Source organism: Hyperolius riggenbachi, chromosome 9 (assembly GCF_040937935.1).
Source record: "Hyperolius riggenbachi isolate aHypRig1 chromosome 9, aHypRig1.pri, whole genome shotgun sequence".
In the NCBI taxonomy this organism is placed as follows: Eukaryota; Metazoa; Chordata; class Amphibia; order Anura; family Hyperoliidae; genus Hyperolius; species Hyperolius riggenbachi.
The window spans coordinates 13,104,706-13,129,553 of NC_090654.1; the positions used below are offsets into that span (position 1 = coordinate 13,104,706).

The 24,848-nt window shown below is 46.6% G+C and overlaps 1 protein-coding gene across 1 annotated transcript in view; it reads left to right on the forward strand.

The window, feature by feature from the left end:
• Nucleotides 1-1,917: 1,917 nt before the first annotated feature.
• The window catches only part of IFT27 (intraflagellar transport 27), a 56,798-nt gene continuing 33,867 nt past the window's right edge, over nt 1,918-24,848 (forward strand). The window contains exon 1 of the mRNA XM_068255031.1: nt 1,918-2,171. Coding sequence (XP_068111132.1) covers nt 2,138-2,171 — 34 coding nt within the window. The 5' untranslated portion in view covers nt 1,918-2,137. The remainder of the gene's footprint in view (nt 2,172-24,848) is intronic.

Here is a 24,848-nt window from a genome sequence, read left to right on the forward strand (position 1 = left end):
CCCCGGAACCAGCATGCGCGATACTCAGTGAGGAAGGCTGCTTCCGGGCTGCAATATCTGACATTACACCTCCAGCCCTGGAACCAGCATGCGCGATACTCAGTGAGGAAGGCTGCTTCCGGGCTGCAATATCTGACATTACACCGGCGCGTGACCAACGAGCCCTGAGGAATTACGCAACTCTATCATGCACACTTGCATATTTTATACAGATCATATTTTTTGCCCATAATTTTCTTAAAAACGAGTGACACTGCGACACTTTATTTTTTCTGCCTTTTCATACTGATCGCCCCCCTGTCGCCCCCCACAAATTTACCGCCCCTCTTAGAACCCAAATCGCCCACCTGGGGGCGATCGCCCCCAGGTTGGGAACCACTGGTCTAATCTAATATCTAATACGATATGAGACAATGATTAGAGTGTAAGATTCTAAGGCCAGTTAGTGACATAAGGAAGGGATTACAGTTCAGAATATTTTACTTGGGGGTGTGGCCTGTGTTCAGGGGCGGAGTTTTGGGCACCAGAACGCCTGTGCCTACAGGCCTCTGAGTTGTAAATCTGGCCCAAACCGTATATCAAATATACATACCTCCCAACTTTTTGAGATGAGAAAGAGGGACACTTAAGGCACGCCCCTGCCACACCCCTGATCACACCTCCGCCACACCCCTAGCCACACATACCATAAAGATTCCATAAGAAAAATATGTTGTTTTATAAATCAAACCACACTGGTCCTTTCTATCCTGGTTCATTTTCCTTCATATTAACATTTTACAATTAGTAATATATCAATTTAAAGGATGGGAATAAAGTTTAGAGTCAAACACATTTTTTAGTAGAGAAATAAATATATTTACATAGAAAGAGGGACAAAGTCCTGAAAGAGGGACAAACGAGGAGGAAAAAGGGACAGAGGGACAGGGCTCCCAAAGAGGGACAGTTGGGAGCTATAAGATTCTAAGGCCAGTTAAGGACTTAAAGGGGTTCTTTAAGTAGGCAGTTAAAAAATGTGACAGATGACAGGTTTTGGGCCAGTCCATCTTTTTAAGGGGGATTCTCAGGGCTTTCTTTGTTTTCAACAGCATTTCCTGAACAGCAGTTTAACTGCAAAAATAGCAAGATACCAGCCGGCCTCCCTAATCACTTGCACACTATTATGTCAGTTAGATTTTGCAACTGTTGTTCAGGAAATGCTGTTAAAAACAAAGAAAGCCCTGAGAATCCCCCTTAAAAAGATAGACTGGCCCAAAACCTGTCATCTGTCACATTTTTTGCCTACTTTTTTCGCGAAAGAACCCCTTTAAGGAAAAGAAGTACAGTTCAGAATAGTTTTTACTTGGGGGTGTGGCCTGTGTTCAGGGGCGGAGTTAAGGGCACCAGAACGCCTGCGCCTACAGTTGTAAATCCGGACCTGACTGTAGATAATATATGATAAAAAAAAAGTGCATGTAAAAAAAAAATCATTGTTTCTTTCTGTATCTATATAGTATATGTTTCTATTCTCTATTGGGATTATCAGTAACAAAACTGAATATAATCTCTAATACGGTATCAGGAACTACTGGGCGATTTTTTTTGAGGCGGACATTTTCTAAGAGACCACCATCTCCAGAGACCGCCCCTGTGGGCTACAACAAAATGTCTGCCGCGGGAGGACAGCTCTGAGGGGGAGGAGGGAAGAGCCCCGCCCCCTCCCTCGCGCTCCCTCCCTCCCTCCGCCGTTCTGCTCTGTCAGCATTTTTCCCTCCTCTTTTCTCCCCGGAGAGCGGCGGACCAATAGAGAGAGAGAGAGAGCAGCGTGCACGCGCGCGCCGTCTCCTAGCAGCGTCTTGATCATTTTAACCAATGAGGCGACGAGTGGCTCCGGAGCCCAGCCTCGGCTGACCAATAGGGACGCGCGTTACGCACAGCGGATGGATGCGGCGCTGACTGTTGCCATGGGGATGCGGAGCGGCGTCCCTGGTGACGTCACGCAGAGACAGGCAATGGAGGATAGAGCGGGGAGGATAGCGGCGGAGGTGTGAGGTCAGCGCGGGCAGTCTGCGGGGGAGACCAGTCCTGTCCCCTCCCCCTTCTCCTGGAGGTCTATCCTGTATAATATCATATAGAGTCCATACAGCCAGGCTGGAGGATGGTGAAGCTGTCAGCCAAGTGCATTGTGGCAGGTGAGGCCAGGGCTTGCTGTGGGTGTGCTGCAGTGTGATGTGATGACCCCTAGAGGGTGTGTGACTAGCTGGGGGCACGTGACAGGCTGCAGGAGCTCATGCACCATCTCACTGAACGCACGCCATCCAATCAGTGCCACTATCAGTCACAGCGCGGAGGAGGGACGCAGCACCATGTTGGGATGGAGCAGGAGGAGGAGTGCAGGCGCCATCGCACCGAACGCACGCCATCCATTCGGCGCCACGGTCAGTAACAGCGCAGCGGAGGGACGCAGGACCATGTTCAATGGGGTAGAGGAGGAGCGCAGGCGCCACTGCACAGAACATACACCATCCAATCAGCGCCACAGTCAGTAACAGTGCGGCGGAGGGACGCTGTACCATGTTCAATAGTGTGGAGCAGGGGGGAGAGTGTGCAGGGCAGGAGTGCATGCGCTATCTTACCGAACACATGCCATTCAATCAGCGTCACAGTCGCTCACAGTGCAGCGGAGGGACGCAGCACCATGTTCAATGGGATGGAGCAGGAGGGGGTGTGTGCAGGGCAGGAGTGCAGGCGCCATCTCACCGAACGTATGCCATCCAATCTGCCACTATCAGTCACAGCGCGGAGGAGGGACGCAGCGCCATGTTCAATGGGATGGAGCAGGAGGGGGTGTGTGCAGGGCAGGAGCGCATGCACCATCTCACCGAACGCACTCGCCACTGTCAGTCACAGTGCAGCGGAGGGACGCAGCACCATGTTCAATGGGGTGGAACAGTAGGGGGTGTGTGCAGGGCAGGAGCGCATGCACCATCTCACCGAACGCACTCGCCACTGTCAGTCACAGCGCAGCGGAGGGCCGCAGCACCATGTTCGATGGGGTGGAGCAGGAGGGGGCATGTGCAGGGCAGGACACACCGCCGCGGACAATTAGAGCGGGATAGGGCAGGACACATCGCTGCGGCTAATCAGGGTGGGGTAGGGCAGGAGGGGGTGTATGCAGGACAGGACACCGCCGCAGCCAATCAGCGGGGTAAAGTAGGAAGGGGTGTGTGAAAGACACCGCCACAGCCAATCAGAGCGGGATAGGGAAGGAGGGGGTTGTGAAGAACACCGCCGCAGCCAATCAGAGCGGGGTAGGAGGGGGTGTGTGCAGGATGGAAAGTCACACCGCCATGGCCAATCAGAGCTGGGTAGGGCAGGAGGGGGCGTATAAAAAGAGGAATTCTTACTTGGGTAGAGACTGCATGATCAAGCTGGAAACACTATGGGGGAGGCCTTGCTAGAGGCTTACAATCTAAAGGGTGGGGGTAGATACTTAACAGCTACTCTAAAGCTATATCCTAATGGTACCCATACACTAGTTCAACTCTCTATCGATTACTGTGATCGAATCAGCTGTAAACAATGGTTAACGCAAACGTTAACTGATTTCCATCTGACATCGGTCGATTCAGTTGATTGGTCCAGATCGAACATTTTGCTCGATTGCCGGCGAGTCGGGATCGTGTTGCTAGCGGCGTTTGATTCGGTGACGACTGACGCAGCATAGGGGCAGTAATAGTATCACCTGTCCGCTGACGCGAGTCTCCGGGTCCATGCTGTCACTTTTTCCGGATGCCCTTCTTCTCCATGTCCTCTGCAATTCCTATCCCATCCTGTGACAAGTCAAAGTAGAGCGCCCTCTACTGTTTGAACTTGCCAAAGGACGGGACAGGAAGTGAAGAGGATGCCCTAGGAAGTGACAGCACGGACCTCGGGCCGGGGACTTTAGCCGGTAGACAGGTGACATTATTGCTGCTGGCCGGGGGAGCCCGAATGGGGGGAGGCCTGGTGGCAGCAAGACAGGTTTTGAATCGATTTCATGCTTAAAGAGACTCTGAAGCGAGAATAAATCTCGCTTCAGAGCTCATAGTCAGCAGGGGCATGTGTGCCCCTGCTAACACGCCGCTATCCCGTGGCTAAACGGGGGTCCCCTACCCCCCGAAATCCCCTCCGTGCAGCCGGGGATCTCTGCCTGATTGAGGCAGGGCTAACCGCTGCAGCCCTGCCCCACGCGCGTCTGTCAGCGCGTATCTCCGCCTCTCCCCCGCCCCTCTCAGTCTTCCTTCACTGAGAGGGGCGGGGGAGAGGCGGCGATGCGCCGCTGATAGACGCGATTGGAGGCAGGGCTGCAGCCGTTAGCCCTGCCTCTAGGAGCAGCAAAATCTACGACCAATTTGGTCATTGATTTTGCGGGGGGGGGGGCTAGTTTGGGGGTGAAGGGACCCCTGTTTAGCCGTGGGATAGCGGCATTTTAGCAGGGGCACACATGCCCCTGCTAACTATGAGCTCTGAAGCGAGAATTATTCTCGCTTCAGTGTCTCTTTAAATGTCCGTTTAATAAGATTCACTGGAACATTGTATCAGCTGGGTCCCGGTGCATAGATCTCCCCCTTGTAGAAAATGACCCTGGCCTGTTCTATATCTAGTATAGAAAAGGTAGGTATGGGGCTCTGGTGAATCTTATACAGACAACATGCTGGGGCATTCATGTTGACAATGACAGGCCAGGGTGGCTGACAGGGTAAAGTGTCAGCTTCCTGGCCGGAAGCTTTTTGTTCACAAATGCAGATGCCATCTTAATAGAGATTTTTAAATTCCTAAGCATTGGCAGTGATGAGATGCCCTTTATGTTACATACTTTCAATCAACAAAATTGTAATATGCAAATTAGAGGAGTCTGAGGAATCGGAGGATTTTTGCTCTGACTCCACAGCCCTGTTGTTAAAGGATGTCTGAGCCCAAAAGAAAATGTAAAAACGGGGGGAGCAGGCACCTGTAGTGGGCTCTCCTCATGCCCATCCCACCCCCCGCTTTCCTCCGGCATCATCCGATCCTCCCTACCAACCCTCCGAAGCTACTTCCTGGTTGGGAAGATTGGCAAATACTGCGCAGGCGCTGCCCTGTGGGGCGAATCCTTAATCGCACAACCGTGGCCCGGAGCGCTCTGTGCATGCACACTAGGTCACAGCTACATTGCACGCATGCACAGAGCGCTCACGGCTGCAGGTGCACGATCAAGGACGAGTGTCGTCAGGCATAGTCTGCGCAGTCTTTGCCAGAAGTAAGCACTTGAACTCCATAACCCCACTGCATATCCTGTTGTCATGTGGTGTCACAGGGAACAGGCGCCCCCGGTGGCCATGGAGAAAGGTGCGGCATACAGGAGAAGGCATGCCAGCAGACAGGTGAGCCTGCGACAACACTTACCACGTCCCGGGTTGAATGCTTGTTGCCCAGTAATAAATTAGGCAGACCTGCACTGTATGGTGATGATGCTGCTGCTGCTGTTGCTGCATTGGATTGGTCCCTTTTTTACCATCCCTACTGATGGCTCCTCTAGAAGGAAGAAATGGGGTGCTGCATCATTAGGCTGACACAGGGCACCCGCCTGCACCATTGGGAGGGAAGTAAGGCCGGCTATTATCATGTGATCTCATCTTAGAGCATTTTATCTTGAATTGTCTTCAGTAAATGCTCAGTTAAGTTTCCAACACGTTTGAGGGTGAAAATCCACAGAAATAATTTATTTAAATCCTGGAAATAATATATATGCACAGGAGTGCCATTTTTTTATTTGCATGTAATCATTATTTTAAATTTATTGTGCATAAAATGTTTTAAAGGGACTCCGAGCACCTCTCATGGGCATGCCTTTAAAGAGACTCCGACTAGTGCAAAGCACTTAGGGCCCATTTCCACGATCGCGAATTCGCATGTGTTTTTTGCATGCGAATTCGCATAGCAATACAAGTGAATGGGACTGTTTCCACTTGTCAGAATTCCTTTGCGTTTTTCTGTGCAGAAAAAATTTGCATGGCAGAGCCATCAGAATTCGCATACCGCGTATAAAACCAATGGAAAATCACACCAGCACTGCCATGGTTAAATCCGTATACATCGTCATCCATGCGAATTCGCATGAAAATTCGCATAGACCCGCATGCGAAATTCGCATCCGCATGCGAATTTTTCCCGCAACGATTCCCACCGCACAAGTGGAAATGCAGCCTTAAAGATGCATACATTTCTGTAGCTTGTGCTCTCCTCTTTCATTTAATGCCTGAATCGACGTTCTACACCAAATCATTTTCGTTCGATTTCAATTTAAAAATCGCGGCTGCCATCTTGGCTATGTTATAACTTCCGGGTCACCCCTGTCTTCTCTGTTAGAGAAGTGCATCACTGAATGAAGCAGGAAGAGGAAGTGACATACATGGCCATTGCAAGAGGCTCCTCCAGAGGGGTTAAAGCACGACTTTGTTGGAAGTTGTCTGTCTTAAAGAGACTCTGTAACATCAAAAACATCCCCTGGGGGGTACTCACCTCGGGTGGGGGATGCCTCGGGATCCTAATAAGGCTTCCCTCGCCGTCCTCTGTCCCACGGGGGTCTCGCTGCAGCCCTCCGAACAGCCGGCGACAGACCCGACTGTAATTCCAATATTTACCTTTGCTGGCTCCAGCGGGGGCGCTGTGGCTGCTTTCCTCTCCGAACTACACGGAAATACCCGATCTCAGTCGGGTCCGCTCTACTGCGCAGGCGCAGGAAACTTGCGCCTGCGCAGTAGAGCAGACCCGACGGCGATCGTGTATTTCCGCCTACTTCGGAGCCGACAGCCACCAGAGCGCCTGCGCAGGAGCCGGGAAGGTAAATAATGACGTCATCTTGTACGAAGGGCTGCAGCAAGACCCCTGAGGGACGGAGGACGGCGTGGGAAGCCTCATTAGGATCCTGAGGCTTCCCCCACCAGAGGTGAGTATCCCCCAGGGGACGTTTTGACGTTACAGATCCTCTTTAAAGGCATACCCATGAGAGGTGCTCGGAGTCCCTTTAAACCAGCCGCCGCAACACTTCATACATCTTCAGTGACCTCCAGCTGCCTTATCACTGCTAACCAGCTTGGAACCCTTAGTCTTATGAGCATGGAGGAAGGAAAGTGAGTATTCTGAAACCACGCCTCTCTGCTGACTCATAGCCTATTGGTAGGTGTCGCGTCAGACTGACTGCAAGGGGAGTGCAATGCATATGCAATACTCCTTATTTATTTTGCAAAAACATTTTGTAGGAAATTATTTTTCAGCATAATTGATTTAAAATGTTCTAAAATTTGCAAATGAAAAAATATGCCCTTAATGTCGGATGAAACTCCATATACGCTTAATAAAAAAAATCCATCCATTTAGAAATTACTGATTTAGTTTACCTAGCCGGTTGCTTTCAATGTTCACCGTCAGAATTAAGAGAGATGTCATATGAAAAAAAAAAAAAAAAAAAATTATATATATATATATATATAATTTTTTTTTTTTTTTTTTTTTTTTGCTGGCTTCCATCTTTACTGTTTTTCTGTGATGCCAAAAGTGACATCACTTCTGCCCTTTTTTTTTATTTTCAACCCAGCTGATTACTGCCACATCTTACTGTCCCTCCCACAGCAACATCACTGTGTAAGCTCTGCAAAGGGAGAGCGTTATTCAATTACCTTCTGGTCATAGTGTCCTAATCTTATCCGAAATAGGAAGCTTTCTGTTATTTGCATGCTAAAATAAATGTGTTACTGTAGCTAAAACAAAAACAACTTTCCACAATTCTACTGGTGCTGCACGGTTTCTACAGTTAGGTACAGGCACCCAGACCAGGTAAAAAGAAAATAAAAATGGGGACATATAGGGACCTATTTAAAAATAAAATAAAATATGTATGTATGTATGTATATATATATATATATATATATATATATATATATATATATATATATATATATATATATATATTATACATATATACATACACACATACATATACACACACACACACACACACACACACAGTGGAGGAAATAATTATTTGACCCCTCACTGATTTTGTAAGTTTGTCCAATGACAAAGAAATGAAAAGTCTCAGAACAGTATCATTTCAATGGTAGGTTTATTTTAACAGTGGCAGATAGCACATCAAAAGGAAAATCGAAAAAATAACCTTAAATAAAAGATAGCAACTGATTTGCATTTCATTGAGTGAAATAAGTTTTTGAACCCCTACCAACCATTAAGAGTTCTGGCTCCCACAGAGTGGTTAGACACTTCTACTCAATTAGTCACCCTCATTAAGGACACCTGTCTTAACTAGTCACCTGTATAAAATACACCTGTCCACAGAATCAATCAATCAAGCAGACTCCAAACTCTCCAACATGGGAAAGACCAAAGAGCTGTACAAGGATGCCAGAGACAAAATTGTAGACATGCACAAGGCTGGAATGGGCTACAAAACCATTAGCAAGAAGCTGGGAGAGAAGGTGACAACTGTTGGTGCGATTGTTCGAAAATGGAAGGAGCACAAAATGACCATCAATCGACCTCGCTCTGGGGCTCCACGCAAGATCTCACCTCGTGAGGTGTCAATGGTTCTGAGAAAGGTGAAAAAGCATCCTAGAACTACACGGGGGGAGTTGGTGAATGACCTCAAATTAGCAGGGACCACAGTCACCAAGAAAACCATTGGAAACACATTACACCGCAATGGATTAAAATCCTGCAGGGCTCACAAGGTCCCCCTGCTCAAGAAGGCACATGTGCAGGCCCGTCTGAAGTTTGCCAATGAACACCTGAATGATTCTGTGAGTGACTGGGAGAAGGTGCTGTGGTCTGATGAGACCAAAATAGAGCTCTTTGGCATTAACTCAACTCGCTGTGTTTGGAGGAAGAAAAATGCTGCCTATGACCCCCAAAACACCGTCCCCACCGTCAAGCATGGGGGTGGAAACATTTTGCTTTGGGGGTGTTTTTCTGCTAAGGGCACAGGACAACTTAATCGCATTAACGGGAAAATGGACGGAGCCATGTATCGTGAAATCCTGAACGACAACCTCCTTCCCTCTGCCAGGAAACTGAAAATGGGTCGTGGATGGGTGTTCTAGCACAACAATGACCCAAAACATACAGCAAAGGCAACAAAGGAGTGGCTCAAGAAGAAGCACATTAAGGTCATGGAGTGGCCTAGTCAGTCTCCGAACCTTAATCCAATAGAAAACCTATGGAGGGAGCTCAAGCTCAGAGTTGCACAGAGACAGCCTCGAAACCTTAGGGATTTAGAGATGATCTGCAAAGAGGAGTGGACCAACATTCCTCCTAAAATGTGTGCAAACTTGGTCATCAATTACAAGAAACGTTTGACCTCTGTGCTTGCAAACAAGGGTTTTTCCACTAAGTATTAAGTCTTTTATTGTTAGAGGGTTCAAAAACTTATTTCACTCAATGAAATGCAAATCAGTTGCAATCTTTTATTTAAGGTTATTTTTTCGATTTTCCTTTTGATGTGCTATCTGCCACTGTTAAAATAAACCTACCATTGAAATTCTAGTGTTCTGAGACTTTTCATTTCTTTGTCATTGGACAAACTTACAAAATCAGTGAGGGGTCAAATAATTATTTCCTCCACTCTCTCTCTCTCTCTCTCTCTCTATATATATATATATATATATATATATATATATATATATATATATATATATATATATATATATATATATATATATATATATATATATATATATATATTCAGATTACCGGATTTATGAATCAAGTTTGCCCTACCTGTTTCCGATATTCTCTACATTGTGTTGCGTAACCTTCCCCCGCTCTCGTCGGAGGTTTCCCGCGCCCGCAGGATACACTTCCTCCCGAGGTGAGCAAGAAAAAGTCGCAGTAATCGCAGGATTCTCTTTACGTGAGACAGAATCACAACCACTTATTGGCCTAAAGTGCTGGAGAAAGCGTTGACGTGGCGTAGCGGCTGTTTGATTATACACATTATCATATTGTGTGCGGAACGCACAATGGCACGCGGCAGGGTACGTGATTTCATGGGGAAGGAAATTGCACGTCTCGAGAAAGGGAGCTCTGAGTGCCTTTAAACAGACAAGAGAGCAGAATTACCCTCGTAATTACAGACCCCCGAAGAGTTTATCGCTCGCGTATTAAGGAAGGAAAGAGCCCTTTATTGGGAAAGAAAAACACAGCCGACCTGAGATTTTCTTCTCTTCCCAGCCAGGGAGATTTAGCAGCTCACTCTGACTTTTCACTGGTTAAATTAAATGACACATAAACATGCCTTTTATTTACCGGCGCTTGCGGTGTGTGCTTGACTCGCGTAAGACGATCTATGTACATAGGCCCAGCTAATACAGCGCTATACCCCACTCCATATACACACCATGCTCTCTGTATTATAGGCCCAGCTAATACAGCGCTATACCCCACTCTATATACACACCATGATCTCTGTATTATAGGCCCAGCTAATACAGCTCTATACCCCACTCTATATACATACCATGATCCCTGTATTATAGGCCCAGCTAATACAGCACTATACCCCACTCTATATACATACCATGATCTCTGTATTATAGGCACAGCTAATACAGTACTATACCCCACTCTATATACACACCATGATCTCTGTATTATAGGCCCAGCTAATACAGCGCTATACCCCACTCTATATACACACCATGATCTCTGTATTATAGGCCCAGCTAATACAGCGCTATACCCCACTCTATATACACACCATGGTCTCTGTATTATAGGCCCAGCTAATACAGCACTATACCCCACTCTATATACACACCATGATCTCTTTATTATATAGGCCCAGCTAATACAGCGCTATACCCCACTCTATATACATACCATGATCTCTGTATTATAGGCCCAGCTAATACAGCGCTATACCCCACTCTATATACACACCATGATCTCTGTATTATAGGCCCAGCTAATAGAGCGCTATACCCCACTCTATATACATACCATGATCTCTGTATTATAGGCCCAGCTAATACAGCACTATACCCCACTCTATATACATACCATGATCTCTGTATTATAGGCCCAGCTAATACAGCGCTATACCCCACTCTATATACACACCATGATCTCTGTATTATAGGCCCAGCTAATACAGCGCTATACCCCACTCTATATACACACCATGATCTCTGTATTATAGGCCCAGCTAATACAGCACTATACCCCACTCTATATACATACCATGATCTCTGTATTATAGGCCCAGCTAATACAGCGCTATACCCCACTGTATATACACACCATGATCTCTGTATTATAGGCCCAGCTAATACAGCGCTATACCCCACTCTATATACACACCATGATCTCTGTATTATAGGCCAGCTAATACAGCTCTATACCCCACTCTATATACATACCCTGATCTCTGTATTATAGGACCAGCTAATACAGCACTATACCCCACTCTATACACACCATGATCTCTGTATTATAGGCCCAGCTAATACAGCACTATACCCCACTCTATATACACACCATGATCTCTGTATTATAGGCCCAGCTAATACAGTACTATACCCCACTCTATATACACACCATGATCTCTGTATTATAGGCCCAGCTAATACAGCGCTATACCCCACTCTATATACATACCATGATCTCTGTATTATAGGCCCAGCTAATACAGCACTATACCCCACTCTATATACACACCATGATCTCTGTATTATAGGCCCAGCTAATACAGCACTATACCCCACTCTATATACACACCATGATCTCTGTATTATAGGCCCAGCTAATACAGCGCTATACCCCACTCTATACACACCATGATCTCTGTATTATAGGCCCAGCTAATACAGCACTATACCCCACTCTATACACACCATGATCTCTGTATTATAGGCCCAGCTAATACAGCACTATACCCCACTCTATATACACACCATGATCTCTGTATTATAGGCCCAGCTAATACAGCACTATACCCCACTCTATACACACCATGATCTCTGTATTATAGGCCCAGCTAATACAGCACTATACCCCACTCTATATACACACCATGATCTCTGTATTATAGGCCCAGCTAATACAGCACTATACCCCACTCTATACACACCATGATCTCTGTATTATAGGCCCAGCTAATACAGCACTATACCCCACTCTATATACACACACCATGATCTCTGTATTATAGGCCCAGCTAATACAGCGCTATACCCCACTCTATATACACACACCATGATCTCTGTATTATAGGCACAACTAATACAGTGCTATACCCCACTCTATATACACACCATGATCTCTGTATTATAGGCCCAGCTAATACAGCGCTATACCCCACTCTATATACACACCATGATCTCTGTATTATAGGCCCAGCTAATACAGCACTATACCCCACTCTATATACACACCATGATCTCTGTATTATAGGCCCAGCTAATACAGCGCTATACCCCACTCTATATACACACCATGATCTCTGTATTATAGGCCCAGCTAATACAGCGCTATACCCCACTCTATATACACACCATGATCTCTGTATTATAGGCCCAGCTAATACAGCGCTATACCCCACTCTATATACACACCATGATCTCTGTATTATAGGCCCAGCTAATACAGCACTATACCCCACTCTATATACACACCATGATCTCTGTATTACAGGCCCAGCTAATATAGCGCTATACCCCACTCTATATACACACCATGCCCTCTGTATTATAGGCCCAGCTAATACAGTGCTATACCCCACTCTATATACACACCATGATCTCTGTATTATAGACCCAGCTAATACAGCGTTATATCTCACTCTATATACACACCATGATCTCTGTATTATAGGCCCAGCTAATACAGCGCTATACCCCACTCTATATACACACCATGATCTCTGTATTATAGGCCCAGCTAATACAGCACTATACCCCACTCTATATACACACCATGATCTCTGTATTATAGGCCCAGCTAATACAGCGCTATACCCCACTCTATATACACACCATGATCTCTGTATTATAGGCCCAGCTAATAGAGCGCTATACCCCACTCTATATACACACCATGATCCCTGTATTATAGGCCCAGCTGTATAATATTATACACGCTAAACCCTGCTCTATATACACTGCTCAAAAAAATAAAGGGAACACTACAATAACCACTTTGCATCCAGACCTTGATATTCTTATGGACTAGGGCAGTTTTTACTATTTAGCTATGTCTATATTTAATCAGCAATAACTTTCTCGCTACTTATGACACCTAAATGAAATATATATATTGTCTTTTTTTTTTTAAAAGACAAACTAGTCTTTCATTGTATGACATTTTTTTTCCCTCGAACAATTTTGACTTCTATACATTTTAATGGGAAAAAGAAAAAAAAAATAGAAAAACACATTATTTCTCAGTTTTACCAATTCCAGTTGAATTAGTTACTGGCCCTGGTGCAGTATAATCACGGTCTGGGAAAACTTCACTTGACGTCCCAGGGCCTCGAATACACGTCTTCAATGGGCTCCCCTCACCGCCCGTTAGCGGGGAGATGAATGAATGGGAATGTAGTTCCCATTCATTAATCTAAGTCCTCGTGGCAATGAACGCCGGCATATATTAGATGCCTGCGTCATTGTATCTTCCAGAAGTTAGAGTGTCACGCTTTCTTTAGATTCATGTACTTACGTATGTGAATCGGAAATAATGAGTGGGACATCTTGTGGCTGAATAGTAAAACGACATCTAAACAGATTTAAATTAATAAAAATACCTACACTTACATCTAAAATAACTCCCTCCCACACTCCCCCATAGTACCCAAACATTTTTTTTGTATAGAAAAAACATAAATACATAAATAGTTGCCTTAGGGACTGAACAAGAGGGTATATTACTGTTATTTTTTTAATTTGTGGGCTTATTATTAGTCATGGACGCAAAACGGAAAAAATGCACCTTTTATTTCCAAATAAAATATTGGTGCCATACATTATACTAGAGAAATATTTTAAACGTTGCAATAACCAGGACAAATGGGCAAATAAAATGTGTGGGTTTTATCTACAGTAGAATGTTTTATTTTAACACTATAATGACCGAGAACTGAGAAATAATTTTTCCATTTTTTTTTTCTTATTATTCCAATTAAAGAGTAACTGTCAGGCTGCAAAAGCTAATTTAAACCTCTATTCTCCTGAGTTAAACAGTTTAGAAGGAAGCCAAAAAGGCAATACTGAAGTTAAAAATCTCTCTTAGGCCCAGTGCACACCGAGCGGTTTTTGGAGCGATCCGCCGGCCGCATCCGCCTGGAAAAATGCTTGGCTAATATATTGCAATGGGATGGTGCACACCGGCGGTTTGAGGTTTTTGCCAAGCCGCAAACGCGCCTCCTGCTGCGCGTTTGCGGTTTGCTAAAAAACCTCAAACCGCCGGTGTGCACCACACATTGAAATACAATAGCCAAGCGTTTTCACTGGCTGATGCGGCTGGTGGATCGCATACAAAATCCGCTTGGTGTGCACCCGGCCAAATATCTGCTCTCTGCTCCCAAAACCGCTAGCGTTTTGACGATCTGCTAGCGGTTTTGGTGTGCACTGGGCCTTACTATGATGTGTGCTGAACAGCAAGGCTGTTATTCCCAAGCTCTTAAGGACGCCAGCAGGACGCATAACAGATACTGCAAAGCATTCTGGGGCTTCCTCTTCTCCCCACTGCAGTACCTTGGGTCATACCTCTTCATTTCCCTATCACGCCCTAAGGCTGCTTTCACAGTGGGAAGTTACAGGCTCATGTTACAGCAGCTTGTAACAGCAGCCAGCACTGAAAAATCACAGGGCACATGTTCAGTTAGAGTATACTGCATGAGTCCGCTATTGTTCCTAGCCACATGGCTAATTAATATTCACTGCACAGTAGTGTTGTCCATTAGGATCTTTTTTGTGAGTGGAATCATCAGGAAGCAGGGAGGACATGACATCACAATTGTCTTCATAGGAGACAGACAAACATGGAACCTGCCATGAGCTGTCAGGAGCATCATTCTCTGCAAATACTATATAAAAATTCTGTGAAATCCAAACGTGGACAGTGAAATGCATATGTAATGTAAGTACAGCCAATATTTAGCTACTGATATATGTGTTTTTAGACCCTATACCTAACAGCTCCTCTTTAAAATGCACTTAGAATAAAATAATTCTTAGCATAATGTACCTCCCAAAGAAAGCCTAATTGGTGGCGAAAAAAACAAGATATAGATCATTTTGTTGTGATTAGTAGTGATTAAGTTATTGGTGAAAGAATGGGAGGAGCGCTGACAGGTGAAAATTACTCTGGTCCTAAAGGGGTAAAAACCCCTCGGTGGTCAAGTGGTTAAAAATAAAAAGTGCTACTGTAGATATAAAACACATTTTGTTTGGCTGTTTTAGATTATGTTCCTGCCACAATTTATGGTGAGGATATTTGATTCAGAAATAATGCTACAGTGAGTGTTTTTCTCAATGAACTGAGAAAATAAAAAGTATTATTAATGTTATTGGTTCAGGGAACATATTTTCCCTTTCACCAATTAGTGCTACAGCAGATAGTGCCCGGGGTGTGCACAGATGGAAGCCCAATTGTGCACAGCTGTGGTTTCAGCTACAAGACTTATATCTACGTCCTTGTGGCTTAGATAAAGTCACAGAGGACGTAGATATACAGTTGTGGTGGATAAAGTGGTTGAACAACACAATGTAACGCCACTTCAATCACACTTCTGTGATATCAAACTGTCCAGTTGGGTAACAACACTGGTGAATTTCACATGCTGTTGTGCAAACGGAATAGACAACAGGTGGAAATTATAGGCAATTAGTAAGACCTCCCCAATAAAGGAGAGATTCTGCAGGTGGTGACCACAGACCACTGCTCAGTTCCTGAGCTTTCTGGCTGATGTTTTGGTCATCTTTGAATGCTGTCAGTGCTTTCACTCCAATGCTGGCGGTGCTTTCACTCCAATGCTGGCGGTGCTTTCACTCCACTGCTGGCGGTGCTTTCACTCCACTGCTGGCGGTGCTTTCACTCCACTGCTGGCAATGCTTTCACTCCACTGCTGGCGGTGCTTTCACTCCACTGCTGGCGGTGCTTTCACTCCACTGCTGGCGGTGCTTTCACTCCACTGCTGGCGGTGCTTTCACTCCACTGCTGGCGGTGCTTTCACTCCACTGCTGGCGGTGCTTTCATTCCACTGCTGGCGGTGCTTTCACTCCACTGCTGGCGGTGCTTTCACTCCACTGCTGGCGGTGCTTTCACTCCACTGCTGGCGGTGCTTTCACTCCACTGCTGGCGGTGCTTTCACTCCACTGCTGGCGGTGCTTTCACTCCACTGCTGGCTGTGCTTTCACTCCACTGCTGGCTGTGCTTTCACTCCACTGCTGGCGGTGCTTTCACTCCACTGCTGGCGGTGCTTTCACTCCACTGCTGGCGGTGCTTTCACTCCACTGCTGGCGGTGCTTTCACTCCACTGCTGGCGGTGCTTTCACTCCACTGCTGGCGGTGCTTTCACTCCACTGCTGGCGGTGCTTTCACTCCACTGCTGGCGGTGCTTTCACTCCACTGCTGGCGGTGCTTTCACTCCACTGCTGGCGGTGCTTTCACTCCACTGCTGGCGGTGCTTTCACTCCACTGCTGGCGGTGCTTTCACTCCACTGCTGGCGGTGCTTTCACTCCACTGCTGGCGGTGCTTTCACTCCACTGCTGGCGGTGCTTTCACTCCACTGCTGGCGGTGCTTTCACTCCACTGCTGGCGGTGCTTTCACCCCACTGCTGGCGGTGCTTTCACCCCACTGCTGGCGGTGCTTTCACCCCACTGCTGGCGGTGCTTTCACCCCACTGCTGGCGGTGCTTTCACCCCACTGCTGGCGGTGCTTTCACCCCACTGCTGGCGGTGCTTTCACTCCACTGCTGGCGGTGCTTTCACTCCACTGCTGGGGGTGCTTTCACTCCACTGCTGGGGGTGCTTTCACTCCACTGCTGGGGGGGCTTTCACTCCACTGCTGGCGGTGCTTTCACTCCAGGGGTAGCATGATGATTTGTATTATTTCTGTTCCAGGTTTGGAGATGCTTCAGTATTTCGGGGCACCCAATATTGTACGTTCCACCCATTCATATTTAATCCATCCTTCCTGTATAGACAGATCAATGAAATACGATTAATTGTCACCGGCTCCTGTTAGAATAGCACCATTGGCTACAAATCTCGGCATCTTTAACATATATAACGTATCTGACAATGTTATTAATGGCTTATCTTTGTGTGGCAGTTTTAGGTTTGTGTTTAATGACCCTTTAAATAGTATTGTAGATGGCCGCACATGCTTCAATGCAGCAAATGGATCCCTGGCTAGAGGCTTGTAGACTACAGCGAGCGTCTGGCCTGTGCATGCTGGATGCAGCGAGGATATATGGATGAAACTTATCACATCTAATGACTTCCCCATCGCAAACGGGGCCAATTATACGTGGAAATTGTGGCCGAGATGCTTATTATTAATTCATAAAGTTCCATGCTTATAGTGCCTGATAAAAGACAACTGTAGTAAGAAGAACATGTAGGCTGCCATATTTATTTCCTGTTAAACAATACCAGTTGCCTGGCAGCCCTGTTGGTCTATGTGGCTGCAGTAGTGTCAATAACACCAGAAAGCAAGCATGCAGATCTGCCAATAATGCAAGAAACGCCTGGTCTGCCGCATGCTTGTTCAGGGGCTATGGCTAAAAGTATTAGAGACAGGATCAGCAGGACTGCCAGGCAACTGGTATTGATTAAAAGGAAATAAATATGGCAGCCTCCATATTCCTCTGACTTCAGTTGTCCTTTAAGCTGGCCATACATTTATAGATTGTCAACTGACATGGCAAAACAATTGCTTTCCTTCTGAAAGGAATCAGTTCAGGAAAGAATCGATTAGTACCATTCCTTGCACATAGATTTTCAATAGATTTAAGCAGGAAATCTATTGAAAAGCGATGGAACTGCAGGGCTGCACTGTTCAATGCAATACAACACTATGGGTCGTGGATCTACTACCACTTCTGCCCCGCCCCCAATAAACCTAGGTCTTCTGTCCTGTCCGATCAATCGATACTTTTGATTGAATTGTCAGAATCAACCAAAGATCGATTAGACATTTTGGGGGAATTATTCCCTGTAGAACAGGGGTGTCAAACTCAAAACTACAAATTGGGCCAAAATTGAGCTGTGGGACCATGTCGTGAGCCAACCTTAATGTCTAGTGGCCACTTCCCTCCCTTATACAGTTCCCTGGTGTCTAGTGCCTCCCTCCTTTCCCTATACAGTTCCCTGGTGTCTAGTGCCTCCCTCCCTCCCTTATACAGTTCCCTGGTGTCTAGTGCCTCCCTCCCTCCCTTATACAGTTCCCTGGTGTCTAGTGCCTCCCTCCTTTCCCTGTACAGTTCCCTGGTGTCTAGCGTCTCCCTCCTTTCCCTATACAGTTCCCTGGTGTCTAGTGCCTCCCTCCCTCCCTTATACAGTTCCCTGGTGTCTAGTGCCTCCCTTCTTCCCCTCTACAATTCCCTGGTTTCTAGTGCCTCCCTCCCATATACAGTTCCCTGGTGTCTAGTGCCTCCTCTCTCCCCTATACAGTTTCCTAATGTCTAATGCCGCCTCCATCTCCTATACAGTTCCCTGGTGTCTAGTGCCTCCCTCCTTCCCCTGTACAGTTCCCTGGTGTCTAGTGCTTCCCTCCTTCCCCTTTAGTGTCTCCTGGTGTCTAGTGGCCCTCTTCCCTCATCTATACAGTTCCCTGGTAATTAGTGCTTTCTCCCTCCCCATATGGCTTCCCTGGTGATCTAAGGCTTACCCTCCAATATAGCTTCTCTGGTGGTCTAGAGTGGGCCAAACATAATGCAAAGTGGGGAAACCACCTGAGGGCCAAATATGATGTCTCCGAGGGCCAGATTTGGCCCACAAGCCGGAGTTTGACACATATGCTGTAGATCAAACAAATCTGTAAGGAATTAAATGGGAAAATCAAGAAGTGTGTGTGTGGGCACCTCAAAGCTATGATGTGTATTATTATTATTATTGATTTGGTTTGTGATAGAGGTGGTCATCGGGTTGCTAATTATTTTAAATTGATGCTAATTTTATGGATATTTATGTAGCTTGGCAACTATACGCAGCAGCCACGGCATTTGATTGGTCCTTTTTCCAAGCTACCTAAGTTTCCATAAAATTAGCATCAACTCAGAATAATTTGCATCTCATTAACCATGCCTAGTGTGTAAGATAGAAACATAGAGTTGAAACTACAAAGTAACTCCGGTTTCCTCCCACATCTCAAAAACATACAGATAAGTGATTTGGCTTCCCACTAAATTGGCCCTAGACTACAATGGACATTTGACTATGGTAGGATTAGAGTGTGAGCTCCTCTGAGGACAGTCAGTGACTTGACTGTGTACTCTGTAATGTGCTGCAGAAGATGTCAGTGCTATATAAATACATAATAATAATATGGTAGGACATTAGACTATGACTATGGTAGGATTAGATTGTGAGCTCCTCTGAGGACAGTCAATGACATGACTATGTACTCTGTAATGTGCGGCAGAAGATGTCAGTGCTATATAAATACATAATAATAATATGGTAGGACATTAGACTATGACTATGGTAGGATTAGAGTGTCAGCTCCTCTGAGGACAGTCAGTGACATGACTATGTAGTCTGTACAGTGCTGCAGGAGATGTCAGTGCTATATAAATACATAATAATAATATGGTAGGACATTAGACTATGACTATGGTAGGATTAGAATGTGAGCTACTCTGAGGACAGTCAGTGACATAACTATGTACTCTGTAATGTGCTGCGGAAGATGTCAGTGCTATATAAATACATAATAATGGTATGGTAGGACATTAGACTATGACTATGGTAGGATTAGAGTGTGAGCTCCTCTGAGGGCAGTCAGTGACATGACTATGTGCTCTGTACAGTGCTGCAGGAGATGTCAGTGCTATATAAATACATAATAATAATATGGTAGGACATTAGACTGTGACTATGGTAGGATTAGAGTGTCAGCTCCTCTCAGGACAGTCAGTGACATGGCTATGTACTCTGTACAGTGCTACAGGAGATGTCAGTTCTATATAAATACATAATAATAATATGGTAGGACATCAGACTATGACTATAGTAGGATTAGAGTGTGAGCTCCTCTGAGGACAGTCAGTGACATGACTATGTACTCTGTAAGGTGCTGCAGAAGATGTCAGTGCTATATAAATACATAATAATAATAATAATATGGTAGGACATTAGACTATGACTATGGTAGGATTAGAGTGTCAGCTCCTCTGAGGACAGTCAGTGACATGACTATGTACTCTGTAAGGTGCTGCAGAAGATGTCAGTGCTATATAAATACATAATAATAATATGGTAGGACATCAGACTATGACTATGGTAGGATTAGAGTGTCAGCTCCTCTCAGGACAGTCAATGACATGGCTATGTACTCTGTAATGTGCTGCAGGAGATTTTAGTTCTATATAAATACATAATAATAATATGGTAGGACATTAGACTATGACTATGGTAGGATTAGAGTGTGAGCTCCTCTGAGGACAGTCAGTGACATGACTATGTACTCTGTAAAGTACTGCAGAAGATGTCAGTGCTATATAAATACATAATAATAGTATGGCAAAACATTAGACTAGAAAGCTGAATGGTGTAGGATAGACTGACAATTTCTTGATTTATAGACCCAAGCATCTTTTTCAATCATATTTGGGGATATTGGACGCACATCAAATTTTTCAAATGTTCCAAAAAACAAAAAGTCGAAAAAAATCAATTTTAAGTCTTGAAATTAAAAAATGATATTAAAAAATTGTATTGTGTGTTGCCAACTTTTAGAGGAGTCCTTGAAGCCTTGGCAAATTATTATTATTGTTGTTATTATCATTATTGTCATGAGGAATTGAAGATCTTTTCCCTTGATTGCTGCTTATCTTATCTGCACGTTTATGAAAAAAATGGTAATCAGAAGTGTTAGTGAATTGTCGTTCAGCTCCCCCTGACTGCGCGATCAGAAGCCCCAGTAAGGGCTGCTGCACACCAAGAGGGCTTCTGAGCGCTTTTAAAAACGCCTGCACTTTGATAAGCGCTTGGCTATAGAGTTGGGCCGAACGGTTCGCCTGCGAACGGTTCAATGCGAACTTCAGTGGTTCGCGTTCGCGTCCCGCAGGCGAACCTTTGCGGAAGTTCGGTTCGCCCCATAATGCACATGGAGGGTCAACTTTGACCCTCTACATCACAGTCAGCAGGCCCAGTGTAGCCAATTAGGCTACACTAGCCCCTGGAGCCCCACCCCCCCTTATATAAGGCAGGCAGCGGCGGCCATTACGGCCACTCGTGTGCCTGCATTAGTCAGAGTAGGGCGAGCTGCTGCAGACTGTCTCTCAGGGAAAGATTAGTTAGGCTTAGCTTGTTCCTGTCTGGCTGCATACCTGTGCTGTGAACCCACCACTGCATACCTGTGCTGTGAACCCACCACTGCATACCTGTGCTGTGAACCCACCACTGCATACCTGTTCTGTTCAGTGGACCCGCCACTGTATACCTGTTCATTGAACCCACCACTGCATACCTGTGCTGTGAACCCACCACTGCATACCTGTGCTGTGAACCCACCACTGCATACCTGTGCTGTGAACCCACCACTGCATACCTGTTCTGTTCAGTGGACCCGCCACTGCATACTTGTTCTGTTTAGTGAACCGCCACTGTATACCTGTTCTGTTTAGTGAACCCGCCACTGCATACCTGTTCTGTTCAGTGGACCCGCCACTGCATACCTGTTCTGTTTAGTGAACCCGCCACTGCATACCTGTTCTGTTCAGTGGACCCGCCACTGCATACCTGTTCTGTTTAGTGAACCGCCACTGTATACCTGTTCTGTTTAGTGAACCCGCCACTGCATACCTGTTCTGTTCAGTGGACCCGCCACTGCATACCTGTTCTGTGAACCCGCCACTGTATACCTGTTCTGTTCAGTGAACCCACCGCATCAGTGCGCATACCTGTGCAGTTAAGTGAACCCGCCACTGCATACCTGTTCTGTTCAGTGGACCCGCCACTGCATACCTGTTCTGTTTAGTGAACCGCCACTGTATACCTGTTCTGTTTAGTGAACCCGCCACTGCATACCTGTTCTGTTCAGTGAACCCACCGCATCAGTGCGCATACCTGTGCAGTTAAGTGAACCCGCCACTGCATACCTGTTCTGTTCAGTGGACCCGCCACTGCATACCTGTTCTGTTTAGTGAACCGCCACTGTATACCTGTTCTGTTCAGTGGACCCGCCACTGCATACCTGTTCTGTTTAGTGAACCGCCACTGCATACCTGTTCTGTTCAGTGGACCCGCCACTGCATACCTGTTCTGTGAACCCGCCACTGTATACCTGTTCTGTTCAGTGAACCCACCGCATCAGTGCGCATACCTGTGCAGTTAAGTGAACCCGCCACTGCATACCTGTTCTGTTCAGTGGACCCGCCACTGCATACCTGTTCTGTTTAGTGAACCGCCACTGTATTCCTGTTCTGTTTAGTGAACCCGCCACTGCATACCTGTTCTGTTCAGTGAACCCACCGCATCAGTGCGCATACCTGTGCAGTTAAGTGAACCCACTTACCTACGTGAGTGCACGCAGTGTGATATACCACTCCGTGCATACCCGATATGGACAAAACAGGTAGAGGAAGAGGTAGTGGCAGAGCCAGAGGAAGGCCACCCGGCAGGTCTGCGCGAGGTCGTGTAAATGTAATTTCGTGTGGACCTGGCCCACAGTACAGTGCTCGGAAGAAGGCACGTCCCATCACCTCCCAAGATTGTCAGGACGTGGTTGAGTATTTAGCGACACAGAACACCTCATCTTGCTCAGCCACCAGTGCTACTACTAGCACCACTTCCGCTGCATTTGACACTTCGCAAGAATTATTTAGTGGTGAAATCACTGATGCACAGCCATTGTTGTTACAGCCAGATGAATTTTCACCAGCTCATATGTCTGAGTTACGCGGCAACATTATGGATGTAACGTGTAAGGAGGATGAAGGACCTACTGATGTTGGTGCATGTTTGGATTTGTCTGAGGCAAGCGAAGCTGGGCAGGATGATTACGATGATGACGATGATAGGGATCCTCTGTATGTACCCAATAGAGGAGATGAAGAGGGGGACAGTTCAGAGGGGGAGTCAGAGAGTAGGAGGAGGAGAGAAGTTGCTGAAAGAAGCTGGGGCAGCTCTTCGTCAGAAACAGCTGGTGGCAGTGTCCGGCACCATGTATTGCCACCTATGTACAGCCAGCCAACTTGCCCTTCAGCATCAGCTGCTGAGGTCCCCATAGTGCCCACATCCCAGGGTGGCTCAGCGGTGTGGAAATTTTTTAATGTGTGTGCCTCAGATCGGACCAAAGCCATCTGTTCGCTCTGCCAACAAAAATTGAGCCGTGGAAAGGCCAACACTCACGTAGGGACAAGTGCCTTACGAAGGCACCTGGAGAAAAGGCACAAACAGCAATGGGATGGCCACCTGAGCAAAAGCAGCAGCAGCACACAAAAGCAAAGCCACCCTCCTTCTCCTCTTCCTCCTCCATCAGGTGCATTATCTGCTTCTGCCGCTTTCTCCCTTCCACCTTCACAGGCGCCCTCCTCCACTCCGCCTCTGCCCTTGAGCGCTTCCTGCTCCTCTGCCCACAGCAGCAGTCAGGTGTCCGTGAAGGAAATGTTTGAGCGGAAGAACCCAATTTCGGCCAGTCACCCCCTTGCCCGGCGTCTGACAGCTGGCGTGGCGGAACTGTTAGCTCGGCAGCTGTTACCATACCGGCTGGTGGACTCTGAGGCCTTCCGTAAATTTGTGGCCATCGGAACACCGCAGTGGAAGATGCCAGGCCGCACTTATTTTTCGAGAAAGGCCATACCCCAACTGCACCGTGAAGTTGAGAGGCAAGTGGTGTCATCTCTTGCGAAGAGCGTTGGGTCAAGGGTACACCTGACCACGGATGCCTGGTCTGCCAAGCACGGGCAGGGCCGCTACATTACCTACACAGCCCATTGGGTGAACCTGGTGGTGAACGATGGCAAGCAGGGCGCAGCGGACCAAATTGTGACACCTCCACGGCTTGCAGGCAGGCCTCCTGCCACCTCCTCTCCTCCTGCTACATGCTCTTCGCTGTCCTCCTCCTCCTTGGCTGAGTGGCAGTTCTCCTCTCCAGCTACACAGCCCCAGCTCCGCAGGGCCTATGCTGCATGCCAGGTACGACGGTGTCACGCCATCTTAGACATGGCTTGTCTCAAAGCGGAGAGTCACACTGGAGCAGCTCTCCTGGCTGCTCTTAACAGGTGGATGAGTGGCTGACCCCGCACCACCTGGAGATAGGCAACGTGGTGTGCGACAACGGCAGCAATCTGCTTGCCGCTTTGCATATGGGGAAGCTGACACACATACCCTGCATGGCACATGTCATGAATCTAGTGGTTCAAAGATTTGTGGCAAAGTACCCTGGCTTAGCGAATGTCCTGAAGCAGGCCAGGAAGTTCTGTGGGCATTTGAGGCGGTCTTACACAGCCATGGCACGCTTTGCGGAAATTCAGCGCAAAAACAACATGCCGGTGAGACGCCTCATTTGCGATAGCCCCACTCGCTGGAACTCGACCCTGCTCATGTTCTCCCGCCTGCTAGAACAGAAGAAAGCCGTGACCCACTACCTCTACAACTACAGTAGAAT